Below are 18,002 nucleotides of genomic sequence, written 5' to 3' on the forward strand. Positions count from 1 at the left end.
TTAATCAAATAATTTATTGATATATTTTCTTGATACATAAAGGGGTCCTAAAATTCAAAACCAAATAGCTAAATGATCCAGTGGCGCAGATCGAGTGGCGCAGCGGTCTAAGGCACTGCATCTCAGTGCTTGAGGTGTCACTACAGACCCCCTGGTTCGATTCCAGGCTGTATCACAACCGGCCGTGATTGGGAGTCCCATAGGGCGGCGCACAATTGGCCCAGCGTCGTCCGGGTTTGGCCGGTGTAGGCCGTCATTGTAAATAAGAATTTGTTCTTAACTGACTTGCCTAGTTAAATAAAGGTAAAATAAAAAAAAATAAAAAAATGACCATCTTAAAACAATTCCATATGTCAGCTTAGAACCCCCCCACAACGGCTTACACTCTTAAGAAATTATATATATATATATTCACTCCATAAAATTAAATGTGATAACAAAAACATACATTTCATTGTGAAATGTGTGTTTCATATCTGGTCAAATAGATGCGCCCTGCAACTGTGATGACTTTTATTTTGAAATGTGTATGGCTACGCGCGCCGGAAGTTGTGCGACGCTAACTCATGCTAATGAAACAAAGCTAACCATTCAGCCAAGGACGCTTGCTTTGATACATTTCGTTAAAATTGCCCATTTGGACAACCGTTCAAATATTTAATTAAAACAGTCGTTATACGGAATATCACAAAAGGTATGGTACTTTTGTCCATTAAACAATAAGGCATGTATTACCATTCTGAACGACGAAATGAGACGTCGTCAGAGGCCATGTTGTTAGTTAGCTGCTAACGTCAGCTAGAGTTAGCTAACTAGATGTTCGCCAGCTAACATTTCAACTTGAAACTCAAACGTTATCATGACATGTGTTCATGCTCTCCTTGTTTTGACTAGACACTAGACAGGATGGCTGCAGACTGGTTGGGTAGTCTGGTCTCGATAAACTGCGGAGAAGCCCTGGGGGTGTACCAAGGCGAGGTGTCGTCTGTGGACCAATCCAGCCAGACCATCTCCCTCAGGCAGCCCTTCCACAATGGAGTCAAGTGTCCTGTGCCCGAGGTCACTTTTAGGTACTACTGTTTATTATTTTCATGGAAATGTTCTTATCTTTCCTGAAAGTGTTGTAATACTAAGATCATAATAACTGTATTGTATGCTTGTGTTGTCAGGATACCAGAATTTTGAATTTTTACCAGGTTTATTATCATGATACTGGATTAATCACGATACTTGATACCAAAACGATTCCAAAATGATACCAAAACGATACCAAGGCAAAAAAAAAAGGTGTATTAGCCAAAGTCAAAGAATGACACTTGATCCAGATAGATCTTTTGAGTTCCATATCATTACATTTGAAATGTTAGATTTTTAGAATGAATACATTAATGAATCAATTAATGAATCATACAATCAATTATACTTTTGTTTGCCTATAACTACATAACAACACAATGGCAATAATTGATTTGAATGGTAAATCTCTATTGATAAACTGGGTAAATCAAGGCCTATTCACAAGTTTTAATGTCACATGCACAAGTTCAGTGAAATGCCTTTCTTGCAAACTCACAAAACCCAACAATGCAATAATCAATAACATGCAATAATCAAAAAATTCACACGAGAAATATGAAATGCACAATAAAGGAAGTAAGTAAGCATACAATATACAGGAAATATTTAAAAAGTACGTTCCAATACCATATTTACATGTTCAGGGATACTAGCGTGATGGAGGTAGATCAAATCAAATCTAAATCAAATATAATTTTATTTGCCACATGCGCCGAATACAACAGTTGTAGACATTACAGTGAAATGCTTACTTACAAGCCCTTAACCAACAATGCAGTTTTTTAAAAAGAAAAAAGTTAAATAAGTGTTAAGTAAAAAAAATAATAAAATAATAACTAAAGAGCAGCAGTGAAGTAAAATAACAGTAGGGAGGTTATATACGGGGGGTACTGGTACAGAGTCAATGTGCGGGGGCACCGGCTAGTCGAGGTAATTAAGGTAATATGTACATGTGGGTAGAGTTAAAGTGACTATGCATAAATAGTAAACAGAGTAGCAGCAGCGTAATAGAGGGGGGGGGGGGGCAGTGCAAATAGTCTGGGCAGCCATGATTAGCTGTTCAGGAGTCTTATGGCTTGGGGGTAGATATGTAAAGAGGTAAGGTGACTAGGCAACAGGATATAAGATAAACAGAGTAGCCGCAGCTTGTATGTGAGTGGGTGGGTGTGTGTAGAGTCAGTATAAATATATGTGCATATTATGTGTGAGTGAGAAAATGATGGAGCCAGTGTTTGTGTGTGTGTTGGAGTGAGTTTGTAGGGCCCTGTGAGTGACAATACAGGTGAATGCATATTCAATAGGCTTGTGTGCATATAATGAGTTATTGAGCTTGTTTCAGCTGATTTCATGACAGATGAAAAACTATCTGTTAACCTTCTATTCGGGACTTATTTTATTGTGCTGATCAACAACATTTGCGTAGAAGAAGCTTATTCATATTTTGCGTTATGGTTAGCATATTATCGCAAACAAGGTACTAGGATAGTGAATTTATGTTGGCAAGGAAAGTTAGCCTACAAAGCTGTAAGCTACCGGTATATTCTTGCATTGAAGTGTTCTAGCCTGTACTGGACATTGTTTTGGGAATAGTAATTAACAGTTTCAACATTTCTACATGCTGCTTTGCATTATCAATGATGTATATAAACCCTAGATTGCTGATGATATGTATTGGCCATTGAGAGGCTTTGAAGCCACCGGCGGCCATATTGTCACTCCCCAGTAGGAGCAGTCCTCCATAGGAATGAATGGAATTCTACATTATTTCAATTAAATGTTTCAAGGACAAATAACATGTACACCAAACAAAGATATAAACGCAACATGTAAAGAGTTGGTTTCATGAGCTGAAATAAAAGATCCCAGAAATGTTCCATACGCACAAAAAAGCTTATTTCTCTCAAATTTTGTGCACAAATTTGTTTACATCCCTTTTTAGTGAGCATTTCTCCTTTGCCAAGATAATCCATCCACCTGACAGGTGTGGCATATCAAGAAGCTGATTAAAAAGCAAGGTCATTACACAGGTGCACCTTGTGCTGGGGACAATAAAAGCCCACTCTACAATGTGCAGTTCTGTCACACAAGACAATGGCACAGATGTCTCAAGTTTTGAGGGAGTGTGCAATTGGCATGCTGACTGCAGGAATGACCACCAGAGCTGTTACCAGAGAATTTAATGTACATTTTCTACCATAAGCCACCTCCAACGTTGTTTTAGAGAATTTGGCAGTATGTCCAACCGGCCTCACAACCGCAGACCAAGTGTAACCACGCCAGCCCAGGACCTCCACATCCGGCTTCTTCACATGCGGGATCGTCTTGAGACCAGCCACCCAGACAGCTGATGAAACTGTGGGTTTGCACAACCAAAGAATTTCTGCACAAACTGTCAGAAACCGTCTCAGGGTCTTGACCTGACTGCAGTTTGGCTTCATGCTCACCTTCGATGGCCACTGGACTGGGACAGCCCCCCTGGGCCGGTGACGGTTCCTGTCTTGTCACTAGAGAAGTGTGCGCTTCACGGATGAATCCTGGTTTCAACTGTACCGGGCAGATGGCAGACAGCGTGTATGGCGTGGTGTGGGCGAGCGGTTTGCTGATGTCAACGTTTTGAACAGCGTGGCCCGTGGCAGTGGTAGACGTGTACGACACCGCGTTCCAGTTCCCGCCAATATCCACCAACTTCGGACAGCCATTGAAGAGGAGTGGGACAACATTCCACAGGCCACAATCAACAGCCTGATCAACTCTATGCAAAGGAGATGTGTCGCGCTGCATGAGGCAAATAGTGGTCATACCAGATACTGACTGGTTTTCTGATCCACACCCCTACCTTTTTTTTAAAGGTATATGTGACTAACAGATGCATATCTGTATTCCCAGTCATGTGAAATCCATAGATTAGGACCTAATGAATTTATTTAAAATTGACTGATTTCCTTATATGAACTGTAACTCAGTAAAATCTTTGAAATTGTTGCATGTTGCGTTTATATTTTTGTTCAGTGTAGTTTGAAAGTCACTGCAAAAGATTAACACATTCTGCCCAGACCTCTACAGAAATGTGATCAAACTTGCGATTCCACTTTCGTTTAGATTCAGTTCCAACATTTCCAAATCATACAGCAAATGATGGCGTTTTTTTGCTACCGTAAAAGGTGAATGGAGGGCGTTTTCCAGGCAGGGTTTTAACACTCGTTCACGGGCGCACACATATTATATTCTCCGATTTATCAATGAAAACAAGCAAATATGTTGTTGTTTTTTTTTGGGGGGGGGGATATATATGACCAACAGATGCATATCTGTATTCCCAGTCATGTGAAATCTATAGATTAGGGCCTAATAATAATAATAACTGCATTTCAATTGACTGATTTCCTTACATGAACTGTAACACAGTCACATCTTTGAAATTGTTGCATGTTGTGTTTTTATATAGTTTACATGTTGTTGACATAAACTATATTTGGTCTCCAATGTTTATTGAAAACGTAAATACATTTGCACAATGAGCACTTGTATATTGTTGGCCCCTCCTGATGAGTTCTGTTCTTTCTGTCGCCCCCATTCCTGCTTTAGACAGGTTGGTTGTTTAGCAACAAAAAAAAAACGGCACGTGCGCAACTATGGTGCAAATCAGACCGTGTTGGCTTCCAATGTTTATTGAAAACGTAAATAAATTTGCACAATGAGGTTGTTTTCTCGTTACAGTTGTTGGTTAGCTAGCTAATGAATTTGAGCCATATTAGCATTGACATGAAATCAGTCAAAACACCTCAAAACAAGACATGGTATCAAGAACAAGATAAAACATGCTTCCACATGGCAGTTTCTTGTCATTTGTTGGTAGCTATCTGGCCATCCAGAATCACAACAACTCAAGGACTTCTGTCCCATTTTGAAGCGATTGGCATCGTTTTCGTGATGTTGTCAACTAAGCCATCTGTAGCTTCCAAAATATTTTCTACAGTGGAGGAGTTCCAAGATGGCTTCAATACAGCGCCCCCTGCCAGTCATCCAGGGTTAATACACATCGCAAGTGGTGGCGCCCCCTGCCAGTCATCCAGGGTTAATGCACACGTGGTGATGCAGCCTAGACTCCAGTGAGTTCAGTGGTTCCCTCATGGCAGACTCTCTTAACAATGAGTAAGTGGAGCAGGCAAGAGGTATGAACGGTGCGCTCCCGTTTATAAGGGGACATCGGCTGAGCTGAAAGACAGACTTGATCCTCTCTCAATCAGTATATGACATGAGACACAAAAATTATAGTACCGAACCGTTTTTCATGTTCTAGTAACGAAAAAGTACATACGTTTCGGTATACCGTGCAACACTATTGTAAATAATGCTATATTTTTATTTGTAATCCCTGCCCCCGTCCCCGCAGGAGGCCTTTTGCCTTTTGGTAGGCCGTCATTGTAAATAATAATTTTATTGCAGAGTTCCTGAACCTAAAAACAAGTCAAACACTGATTGTAGGTAATGGATGAAAAATGATCTTAGTACTACAAAGCTTTTGGGAAACTCACCCCTGTATATTTTGCCAATTTGACATAGGCCTTACATGTGCAAACCAACAGTTGATTGTCTGTCTCAGACCCCAAAAAGACAGGCTGTTTCACACTTCCATCTTGTCAAATTATACAAATGTACACCGCATGAATTCACTCAGTAGAAAAGACCTTCAAAGTTGTCAAACCAATTGCCTATAGGCTATATGATTGTCTACCAGGGGTTGAGATCAATTCTATTTTCACTCAGTCTAGAATTGCCTGTTGTCTACCACAGTACCATGCCAACTAAATCAAAGCCTGTATATGACTGTCTTTTCTCCCACAGTGCCATGGACATCAAGGAGCTTAAGGTCCTGGACATAGTGAGCGGCAGAGGTGGTGTGGTTCAGAAGATCAGCGCTCCAGTGTCGGTCCCACACAGAGGACACCACAGGACCCAGGAGAGGCTGGCTTCACCACAGCAGCAGTGCTCTAAAAGTTCTGGAGATAAACACCTGGAGGTGCCAGGCCAGCCCAAGGGCTTCCGACGGAGACACAACTCCTGTAAGTACCGGCACACTGCAGGGTAATGTTCATTAGGCATCAATAGAACCGGCACACTGCAGGGTCGTGTTCATTAGGCGTCAATAGAACCGGCACACTGCAGGGTCATCATGTTCATTAGGTATCAATAGAACCGGCACACTGCAGGGTCATCATGTTCATTAGGCGTCAATAGAACCGGCACACTGCAGGGTCATGTTCATTAGGCGTCAATAGAACCGGCACACTGCAGGGTCATCATGTTCATTAGGCGTCAATAGAACCGGCACACTGCAGGGTCATGTTCATTAGGCGTCAATAGAACCGGCACACTGCAGGGTCCTGTTCATTAGGTATCAATAGAACCGGCACACTGCAGGGTCCTGTTCATTAGGCATCAATAGAACCGGCACACTGCAGGGTCATCATGTTCATTAGGCGTCAATAGAACCGGCACACTGCAGGGTCCTGTTCATTAGGTATCAATAGAACCGGCACACTGCAGGGTCCTGTTCATTAGGCATCAATAGAACCGGCACACTGCAGGGTCATCATGTTCATTAGGCGTCAATAGATTCGGTTTTCCATTAAAACAATATGAAAAGTCCATAAAATTCCATGTGAATTCACAATGCAGCTGTGCTGCTGCCAGCAATGGTTAGGGTCTCACTGTGCGTCCCTTTCAGATGGTTAGGGTCTCACGGTGCCTCCCTTTCAGATGGTTTGGGTCTCACGGTGCCTCCCTTTCAGATGGTTAAGCATTGCACCCGTACTACCATTATTGTACCTCAATTCCACCTCACAAAGTCTGCATTTCCTTCTCATTTAACTTCTCACAGTATTGCCATATAGGACTTCACTGCTTTCGCTTGCCTTTCCCTGACATTTTTCCAACTGTTAACGACGATGTTGTAGTGGTGGCGTCGACTCCAAAATAATTGATTCCTCGACACCTTGCACGCCGACTCCTGCATTGATACTGCATTATAGGACTGAATCATTTAAAGGGATACTTCAGGATTTTAGCAATGAATCCCTTTATCTACTTCCCCAGAGTCAGATTAACTCATGGATACCATTTTTATGTCTCTGCGTGCAGTTTGAAGTTGCCGACTAGCGTTAGCTCAATGACTGGAAGTGTATAGTAACCGCTAGCATGCTAGTAGATACCGTAGACTTCCAGTCATTGCGATAACGCTAGTTAGCATTGGCTCGCGAAACTACCTCGAACTTCCTTCATACTGGATGCAGACATAAAAATGGCATCCACGAGTTAATCTGACTCTGGGGAACTAGATAGGGCACTGGTCACGGCTGGATATGCTGCGCTTCCACTCTCCAAATCTATGCCATTATCAACTTTGTTACTGTTAAAAGACCTGCTTTTGGTAGGTCTTAAAACTTCCCATTAGCGCTGCATGAAACTGTCACACATGCGCTTGTTTTTAAAGGAAAAATCCACCCAAAGGCACTAATTCCTATAATTTACAGTGTTCAATAACACTGTGAGAACAATATTTTTTCTTAACAAAGATTTCATTTTATCTTTATAATAAAGTTGGTAGAAACATATAAAATCATTGTGGAAATCTGTTGCAGCTCAAGTGGACTACAAAATCCACAATGCAATGCTTTCTCTATGGGCTAGATGGCTAGCTAGCAAGCAAACGTAGCTACACACAATAGTACCAAGGTCAATATCAGCATGTGAAGTAGCTAGTTAGCTGTAAAATCGCCTAAACAAACTGCACTATCAATTTAGGGGTCTACAATCTCACCATGTTCATTCGCAACGGCCATACAACGGCACCATGCAATGCAACTTGGATTGAAGAGGCAGATCAATAGGAGGAATGTGTTAGACCCTCTGTTAAATTACACATTTCTCGAGGTAGGAATATCGCAAAAAATATGATCAATGGCTCATTCGAGAAAAGACAAATCTAACATTTTTTGCAATCTAAAAGTCGTATTCCTATTAACTTCCAGTGTGGTGAGAATGGCTTTGTCGCAATGCTACGTCTTATCGGCCCAATCTCTGACCTCCTTGAACAGCAATGGCTTAGATACACATGAATACATGAAATTATCCCGGGAAATCGATAGAACATAGCGACAGAGCACATACAGTGGGGAAAAAAAGTATTTAGTCAGCCACCAATTGTGCAAGTTCTCCCACTTAAAAAGATGAGAGAGGCCTGTAATTTTCATCATAGGTACACGTCAACTATGACAGACAAAATGAGCATTTTTTTTCCAGAAAATCACATTGTAGGATTTTTTATGAACATATTTGCAAATTATGGTGGAAAATAAGTATTTGGTCAATAACAAAAGTTTCTCAATACTTTGTTATATACCCTTTGTTGGCAATGACACAGGTCAAACGTTTTCTGTAAGTCTTCACAAGGTTTTCACACACTGTTGCTGGTATTTTGGCCCATTCCTCCATGCATATCTCCTTTAGAGCAGTGATGTTTTGGGGCTGTCGCTGGGCAACACAGACTTTCAACTCCCTCCAAAGATTTTCTATGGGGTTGAGATCAGGAGACTGGCTAGGCCACTCCAGGACCTTGAAATGCTTCTTACGAAGCCACTCCTTCATTGCCCGGGCGGTGTGTTTGGGATCATTGTCATGCTGAAAGACCCAGCCACGTTTCATCTTCAATGCCCTTGCTGATGGAAGGAGGTTTTCACTCAAAATCTCACGATACATGGCCCCATTCATTCGTTCCTTTACACAGATCAGTCGTCCTGGTCCCTTTGCAGTAAAACAGCCCCAAAGCATGATGTTTCCACCCCCATACTTCACAGTAGGTATGGTGTTATTTGGATGCAACTCAGCATTCTTTGTCCTCCAAACACGACGAGTTGAGTTTTTACCAAAAAGTTATATTTTGGTTTCATCTGACCATATGACATTCTCCCAATCCTCTTCTGGATCATCCAAATGCACTCTAGCAAACTTCAGACAGGCCTGGACATGTACTGGCTTAAGCAGGCGGACACGTCTTGCACTGCAGGATTTGAGTCCCTGGCGGCGTAGTGTGTTACTGATGGTAGGCTTTGTTACTTTGGTCCCAGCTCTCTGCAGGTCATTCACTAGGTCCCCCCGTGTGGTTCTGGGATTTTTGCTCACCGTTCTTGTGATCATTTTGACCCTACGGGGTGAGATCTTGCGTGGAGCCCCAGATCGAGGGAGATTATCAGTGGTCTTGTATGTCTTCCATTTCCTAATAATTGCTCCCACAGTTGATTTCTTCAAACCAAGCTGCTTACCTATTGCAGATTCAGTCTTCCCAGCCTGGTGCAGGTCTACAATTTTGTTTCTGGTGTCCTTTGACAGCTCTTTGGTCTTGGCCATAGTGGAGTTTGGAGCGTGACTGTTTGAGGTTGTGGACAGGTGTCTTTTATACTGATAACAAGTTCAAACAGATGCCATTAATACAGGTAACGAGTGGAGGACAGAGGAGCCTCTTAAAGAAGAAGTTACAGGTCTGTGAGAGCCAGAAATCTTGCTTGTTTGTAGGTGACCAAATACTTATTTTCCACCATAATTTGCAAATAAATTCATTAAAAATCCTACAATGTGATTTTCTGGAATTTTTTTTCTCAATTTGTCTTTCATAGTTGACGTGTACCTATGATGAAAATTACAGGCCTCTCTCATCTTTTTAAGTGGGAGAACTTGCACAAATAGTGGCTGACTAAATACTTTTTTTCCCCACTGTAGATGAACAACAACAATATAACAACATTCTTTTCTTTTAAGGAGACACCTCAAATATTGCCACCCCTCCCACCTCTGATGTTAGACAGGTAAATTGCCGAACCTGGCAAGTTCAGAAGCTGGAGCTGAAGTGCGGCAGTTTTTACATTACGAAATTGCAAACAAACTTGACACTTGCGCCAACACTAGTTGCAAACTGTTGTGTGCCCTAATGAACACGACCCAAGTTTACCTCTTGTTGAGGACCAGAGACTAGTTAGCGTTTGGTAGATACCTACTAATGAGGATGGTAGTTGACCAGAGACTAGTTAGCGTTTGGTAGATACCTACTAGTGAGGATGGTAGTTGACCAGAGACTAGTTAGCGTTTGGTAGATACCTACTAATGAGGATGGTAGTTGACCAGAGACTAGTTAGCGTTTGGTAGATACCTACTAGTGAGAATGATAGTTGACCAGAGACTAGTTAGCGTTTGGTAGATACCTACTAATGAGGATGGTAGTTGACCAGAGACTAGTTAGCGTTTGGTAGATACCTACTAATGAGGATGGTAGTTGAATGAAAATCATCAATTCATTACATTTCCTGATTGCATATTGTGTCAGCAGTCTCTGATTTTCTAAACTGCTTTTGTTTTGGGGTATCACAGGGTCGTCCAGTAGTCGGGGCGCCAACCAGGTCACCCCCAAGAAGAACGGCGTGAAGAACGGAGGAGTGGGTCAGAGGCAGCACAGGGACGATGAGTGTTTCGGGGACAATATGGACGACGGCCTGGACACAGACTTTGACTTCGAGGGGAACCTGGCGCTGTTCGACAAAGCTGCCGTGTTCTCGCAGATCGACGGGTCGGATCGCCGCGGTAACGGGGCCCGGTCGCACGGTACGCCGCAGGAGCAGACGTCGTCGCAATACCGCCACGACAAGAACATTCTAGAGACCAAACCTGTGGTGTACAGGCAGATAGCTGTCCCACAGCCTGGGGGTAAAGAGTATTGCACTGGTACGCATCTTCTCTTTTCTTTTCTGGGGCGGCAGGTAGCTCAGTGGTTAAGAGCGTTGTGCCAGTAACCGAAAGGTCGCTGGTTCTAATCCCCGAGCCGACTAGGTGAAAAATCTGTCGATGTGCCCTTGAGCAAGGCACTTAACCCTAATTGCTCCTGTAAGTCGCTCTGGATAAGAGCGTCTGCTAAATGACTAAAAATTTAAAAAATGTGATCTACAAATGAATCTGATTTTAGATGATGCTTATTCTTTCCGTTCGTTTGGGGAAAAAAAATTATTTCACCTTTATTTAAGCAGGTACTCGTGTTTAGAACACAGTCTCTTTCACAGATGAGCCCTGCGGTAAACAACAATTACACTGTACATATCTACACTGAGTGATACCAAACATCAGGAACACCTTCCTAATATTGAGTTGCACACCCCCCCCCCCCCCCCCCCCTCCCCTCAATTCACCGGGGCATGGATCAAGGTGTTGAAAGCGTTCCACAGGGATGCTGGCCCATGTCTACTCCAGTGCTTCCCACAGTTGTCAAATTGGCTGGATGTCCTTTTGGGTGGTGGACCATTCTTGATACACACGGGGAAACTGTTGAGCGTGAAAAACCCAGCAGCGTTGCAGTTCTTGACACAAACCGGTGTGCCTGGCACCTACTACCATACCACGTTCAAAGGCACTTGAATCACCCTCTGAATGGCACACATACACAATCCATGTCTCAGTCGTCTCAATACTGAAAAATCATCCTTTAACCCGTCTCCTCCCCTTCATCTACACTGATTGAAGTGGATTTAACAGGTGACATCAATAAGGGATCATAGACGGAGAAGGTGAAAGCTATGTCACGGAAAGAGCAAGTGTTCATAATGTTTTGTACACATCAATTATACAATACATAAAAAGCAGAACACAATCATGTGAAACAAACACTTCTCTTCATTAAAAAGGCTCTATAACATCTGCTTGAATTGCCCTGGAGCCACCGAATCCACCAACTTTAAATACTTTTTTGGAGATCATTCCACGTGAGAGGCGCAACATTTTTATAAAAAAGCAGAATTCCCTAACTGGGTGGTGGGATCTCCAGGGTTAGCCATCCCTGAGTCCTGTCTGGTAACTTCTTATACGTCCGAAGGTTAACAATGAGGTAAGGTCTGGCGGAAGTTTATGCAGGAGGGCTTTATAGACAAAAAAAGAGTGCAATGCATCGATCTACGAGACTTCAACGAGGGCCAGCCTACTTTTTTGATACAAAATGCAATGACACTGAACGAATCGGCCGCGATAATGCGCTATGATAAACTGCGTCCAATGGCTTCAATACAGCGGCAGCTGACTTCGTATAGACGAGAGAACTGTGATTAGTGCTGTCGGTCGCTGCCGCTCTTTCTAACCAGCAGAAGATGAAAAGATAAAGAAATATCAATAGTCTTTAACTTTTAAAAGTGTTACCTGTCTGTTTATTCACAGCCAATGTCCCTCTCTGTCTCTCTACCCTCACCCTCTGTGTTTCTCTGTAGATTCAGGCCTGGTGGTGCCCTGTATTTCCTATGAGCTGCACAAGCGTCTGTTGTCAGTAGCTGAGCGTCATGGCCTCTCATTGGAGAGGAGGCTGGAGATGACAGGTGTTTGTGCCAGTCAGATGGCCCTGACGCTGCTGGGCGGGCCCAACAGGTAAGCACACATCCTTCCACACCACGACACGACTCATAAATAAACATTTGTCGGGCGTTTTGAGACCTCAAAAAGTACTCTAAATGAGTCCATGTCCCAGGCCATCTGTTTTGTAGATGCAAGTATTTACAATTCAAGATTATCACAATGCTATTTATAGATTTGTAGTGCTTATTTTGTCCACTTATTTGGTGTTGTACAGCTTTATCAGACTAAGTTAAATGGTTTATTGGTTTGTATCCTCCAATATGTATTGCTAGACACACAAAAACCGAATCATCTTATGATGCATACTGCCTCTACTCCCTCCAGACTGACCCCTAAGAAGGTCCACCAGCGGCCCACGGTGGCCCCACTCTGTGGCCCTCATGTCCAGGGAGCTCAGGGCATCACATACTGCCTCTACTCCCTCCAAGACGTCAAGCCTAACCCTAACCTTTCATTCATTACAGACTGACCCCTAAGAACGTGCACCAGCAGCCCACTGTGGCTTTACTCTGCGGCCCTCATGTCCAGGGAGCTCAGGGCATCAGCTGTGCTCGTCACCTGGCCAACCACGAGGTGGAGGTCATACTCTTCCTGCCTAACTTTGTCAAGGTGCTGGACGCCGTCGCCAGCGAGCTCAACCTCTACACCAAGACAGAGGGCAAACAGGTCTCCGTTATTCAAGGTGTTGGATCAATTGTTGGATCAATTGTTGGATCAATTGTTATGAACCAGTGATCTGCTGTTTATGTAGTGGTAGGACTCTAGCCAGCTCACCCTCTGCACCAAGACCGAGGGCAAACCCGGTCTCCAGTATTCAAGGTGTTGGATGGATGTGTCTGTTCTGTGTCATGGAGTTTAGGGTTAGTCGATGTTACGTAATGGTAGGTCAGGTATTCATAATGCCAGTAATCTGTTCCTGTCTATGTCTTTATTATCAGGTGTGAGCAAGCGCTCTCTGTAAAGTGCATGCCGTCATCTAACGGACGGTTTCCTGGTTCAGACACAGGTTATACCTAGTCCTGGAATAAAAAGCCATTTTAATCTAGGTCTTGGGTTAATCTGTATAGAAGAGGAAGAAGAGAAAACGTCCCAGAATGTTAACCTAAAGTTACAATGTTTCATCTCATCTCTCTGTCCTCCTCCCAGAGCTTCCAGACAGCCCTGTGGACCTCATCATCAACTGCCTGGACTGTCACGAGAACGCCTTGATTATGGACCAGCCGTGGTACCAGGCCGCTGCGGACTGGGCCAACCAGAACAGAGCTCCCGTGCTCAGCCTGGATCCTCCAGTCGGCGGACAGGGCCATGCCGTAGAAGCCAAGTGGACACTGTCTCTGGGCCTTCCGCTGCCGCTGTCGGAGGATGCAGGCAGGGTCTACCTGTGTGATATTGGGGTTCCCAGACAGGTGTTCCAGGAGGTCGGGATCAAGTATCATTCTCCGTTCGGTTGTAAGTTTGTGGTGCCATTGCACTCTGCGTAACTGAAGGGTTCGAAATACACATTGACTCTTGGGCGTACCCTACATCTCTGGGGGCGTACCCTACATTTGTTATGATAAGTAATTTGAACTGTGTTTTAACTGGACTGCAACCTTTGACCTTCAGATTGAACTTTGAGCTCTCACCCTGACTATTCAGGGTAGTGTTCAGTATGCGCGAAAAGGAAGAAAACTAAAAAAAATGAAATGAAACGAGGAGGTTAGTATCTGAACTTTGCTTGTTGGAGTGCCCTAATGAACGCGACCCCAGTTTGGGGGATTTGACTACAAGCAAGCCTTAAATTCATTTTATTACTAATGCAGTTATATGTCCAATATACATTCATACAATCCTTTTCCAGGATTGAACCAAGGAATGAGAGGAGAGGGATTATGATGACGCCCTGAGACATGGCTGTTAACTATGACTATATCCTTTATAATATAGACTATATCCTCAGACAATGTTGGGTTCCAGAAACCATGAAACCATGAGGCCGAGACAGAAAAACTAACCACCAGTCAGCGGCCTGCTGTCGATGTGGAGAGCCCATCTCATCCAGATCAGCAACCTCCGTTTCTGTGGAGGGTAAGAAGGTAGGTTATCGCTACGTGTACTGTCTTGGGTACAGTCAAGTGATTCAACATGTCCAGGGGAGCAAGTACGCTGCCGTCACAAGGACAGGAACCGTCACAGGCCCAGGGGGCTGTCCCAGTCCAGGGGAGCAAGTACGCTGCCGTCACAAGGACAGGAACCGTCACAGGCCCAGGGGGTTGTCCCAGTCCAGGGGAGCAAGTACGCTGCCGACAGGACAGGAACTGTCACAGGCCCAGGGGGTTGTCCCAGTCCAGGGGAGCAAGTACGCTGCCGACAGGACAGGAATCGTCACAGGCCCAGGGGGTTGTCCCAGTCCAGGGGAGCAAGTACGCTGCCGACAGGACAGGAATCGTCACAGGCCTAAGGAGTCTACAGCCATGTCTCAGGGCAATAGGATTACTTTGTTAGATGTGATCTCAGAACAATTGTCTTCTTTTTAGTTGATCTTTTATTTTATGTTCTGTTCCCCTGCGGATGTAAAACAAAATCTGCTTCCTTGCCTCTACTAACTAACGTCATGGCATGTTATTTTCTGATAATGTGATGAGTATAAAAGGGTGCCTCAGATCACTCTCTGTTGGTGTCTTGGTACTGCTGTAGACCAAGCCTGAGCCTATTGCCTGTAGATGGCACAGGAAAGGTTGGAGGGATGTTTTGCTCAGTCTAATACAAAGACCTATTATGTCCTCTCTTAGTGAAAGTTGTGTGAAAACAGTCATGCAAAATGTTACCGCAAGATGTCTGCTTTCTTTGGTATGTAAAGGTGAGACACTCACTTGATGTGATCCTCTTTATCTTCTACCTCTGGATTTTACAGTCTGTACAGAGACTTTCCTGTCTTTACAGATACTTTCCTGTCTTTACAGATACTTTACAGTCTTCACATATACTTCACAGTTCTCACAGAGACTTTACGAAGACTTTACCGTCTCTGCAGAGACTTTACATTATTTGCAGATACTTTAGTCTTTGCAGAGACTTTGCAGTCTTTACAGAGACTTTACAGTCTTCACACATACTTGAGTCTTCACAGAGACTTTACAGTCCTCACAGAGACTTTAGAGACTTTAGTCTCTACAGAGTCTTTACAGAGACTTTCCAGTCTTCACAGAGACTTTCCAGTCTTCACAGAGACTTTCCAGTCTTCACAGAGACTTTACAGTCATCACAGAGACTTTACGGAGACTTTACAGTCTCTACAGATACTTTACATTCTTTTCAGAGACTTTACAGTCTTTGCAGAGAATTTACAGTCTTCACACATACTGTATAGTATTCACAGAGACGTTACATTCCTAACAGAGACTTTAAAGAGACTTTAGTCTCTACAGAGACTTTACGGTCTTTACAGAGACTTTACGGTCTTTACAGAGACTTTGCAGTCTTTACTGAGACTTTGCAGTCTTTACAGAGACTTTACAGTCTTTACAGAGACTTTACAGTCTTTACAGAGACTTGCCTAAACCAAATGTCAATTAGTCTACAAAACTAAGCAACAATTTGCATCATTCTACTACCTGCACTTGAAGTGATTGCTGTGCAAAGAGGATATGTCTTTGTGTTTCAACAAACAAAATATATAGCATTTTTACATTTTTTAAACATTTTAGTCATTTAGCAGACGCTCTTATCCAGAGCGACTTACAGTTAGTGAACACATATATATATATTTTTTTTATACTGGCCCCCCGTGGGAATCGAACCCACAACCCTGGCGTTGCAAACGCCATGCTCTATCAACTGAGCTACATCCCTGCCGGCCATTCCCTCCCCTACCCTGGACGACGCTGGGCCAATTGTGCGCCGCCCATGAGTCTCCCGGTCGCGGCCGGCTGCGACAGAGCCTGGATTCGAACCAGGATCTCTAGTGGCACAGTTAGCACTGCGATGCAGTGCCTTAGACCACTGAGTGGCGCAGTGGCATGACATAACATGATATTTATTTTGTTCAACCTTTTGGTTGAGAAGGAGATCTGTTGCCAATGTGATTTCCTTCAGTTTCAAAGTGCTAATGTGAACAAGCTCAGTTCTAGATATTTCTACAGTACATTTCTACATGACGGCTGTAATAAGTTGTATAATGAGGAAATGGTTTCAAGCAGATATTTGTGTTGATATGGGCAGCTGGCAGGGTTGAAACGTCACCTTGTCTGATATTTCCACTTTGTATTTATATTTTTCAGTTTTGAGTTGCCTGCATGGTTGAGAGAGAAAGAGCACTCCCCACGTCACATATCCCTTTTAAAGCTCTCCTGCCTAGATGCTTATTGTCGTTGATACTTGTATCGATTACATGTCAAACCATTTGAATGAAACTTGTTTACACATAGTTAAAGGGGTTGTTCTCACTTTAACTTCTGTCAATGGTTTCCATACCATGATGGGAGTGGCCTAAAAGTAATGCTGTCATGCTGTCATGCCCAGTGATTAGCAGATCTTGACAAATCGAGAGCTTGGGACTACAAGGTTCAATCTGCATAAATATGATTCTGAGAATAATTGGCTTGAAAGTTCCGAACCCTCATTGGTTTGAATGGTGTCAGCAATTTGTATCTTGTATTATTTTGAACTTAACAACATGAATTGGGGGTATTTTAGAGCACTATATAGGTAGAGAACATGGAACAGAACAAGGCTATGTCAATAACTCAAATTTGACAAAAATGCAGATGGAACCTTCGTCCCAAGCTGTCGACGTAGTTTTTTGAGTGAACTTCAAGAGCAGCTTACTGCGAGACTATGAACTGCCTTATGTTTAAAAGGTGGTGTGAGAATATTGTTTTCAATAATCAAACCCATTTATTTTCTAGAGAATGGGAAGGCTAATAGTCTCTGGATCCTTGTTGAATAATGTGAGGCTGAGGGGGGTACATCTTAATCTGCAGATGCGGGTTGGGTGACCGTCAAACCCTGACTCACTCATTTCCAGCACTAGAAAGAATCTTCTTTTAACACTTTTTATGTATGTTAATGTAATTGACAAATAATGTCAGATTACAGTTTATCAATTTCCTATGCATTGATGATAACTTTTACATTTTAGTAATTTAGCAGATGCTCTTATCCAGAGCAAGTGAGTGCATACATTTTTTTTTTCATATATATATTTTTTTCATACTGGCCCCCCTGTGGGAATCGAACCCACAACCCTGGCGTTGCAAGCGCCATGCTCTACCAACTGAGCTACACGGGGCCCATATAACCTCCCCATGGCCAAATTTGATTGTGTATGTAGTAGTCTTGCCAAGCTGAACCCTGGCAAGACGGAGCTGCTCTTCCTCCCCGGGAAGGACTGCCCGTTCCATGATCTCGCCATCACGGTAGACAACTCCGCTGTGTCCTCCTCCCAGAGTGCGAAGAGCCTAGGCGTGACCCTGGACAACACCCTGTCGTTCTCCGCCAACATCAAGGCG

The 18,002-nt window shown here is 43.4% G+C and overlaps 1 protein-coding gene across 1 annotated transcript; it reads left to right on the top strand.

Annotated features, from left to right (window-relative positions):
• Nucleotides 1-547: 547 nt before the first annotated feature.
• On the top strand, nucleotides 548-15,928 carry LOC311134911 (enhancer of mRNA-decapping protein 3-like). Its single transcript, XM_084168676.1, has 7 exons — nucleotides 548-694; nucleotides 895-1,070; nucleotides 5,923-6,140; nucleotides 10,498-10,848; nucleotides 12,372-12,525; nucleotides 12,978-13,195; nucleotides 13,660-15,928. The coding sequence occupies exons 2-7, from the start codon at nucleotides 907-909 to the stop codon at nucleotides 13,992-13,994; spliced, it is 1,440 nt and encodes a 479-aa protein (XP_084024802.1). The 5' UTR covers nucleotides 548-694; nucleotides 895-906; the 3' UTR covers nucleotides 13,995-15,928.
• Nucleotides 15,929-18,002: the final 2,074 nt, after the last annotated feature.

Source organism: Coregonus lavaretus (assembly GCF_964263955.1).
Source record: "Coregonus lavaretus genome assembly, chromosome: 9".
Lineage (NCBI taxonomy): Eukaryota > Metazoa > Chordata > Actinopteri > Salmoniformes > Salmonidae > Coregonus > Coregonus lavaretus.

Coding starts and splice junctions, on each gene's coding strand:
- LOC311134911 (XM_084168676.1), top strand. CDS start 907: ATGGCTGCAGACTGGTTGGGTAGTCTGGTCTCGATAAACTGCGGAGAA. Junction 6,141..10,497: donor CCGACGGAGACACAACTCCT/GTAAGTACCGGC, acceptor GGGGTATCACAG/GGTCGTCCAGTAGTCGGGGC. Junction 12,526..12,977: donor CTGCTGGGCGGGCCCAACAG/GTAAGCACACAT, acceptor CATTCATTACAG/ACTGACCCCTAAGAACGTGC.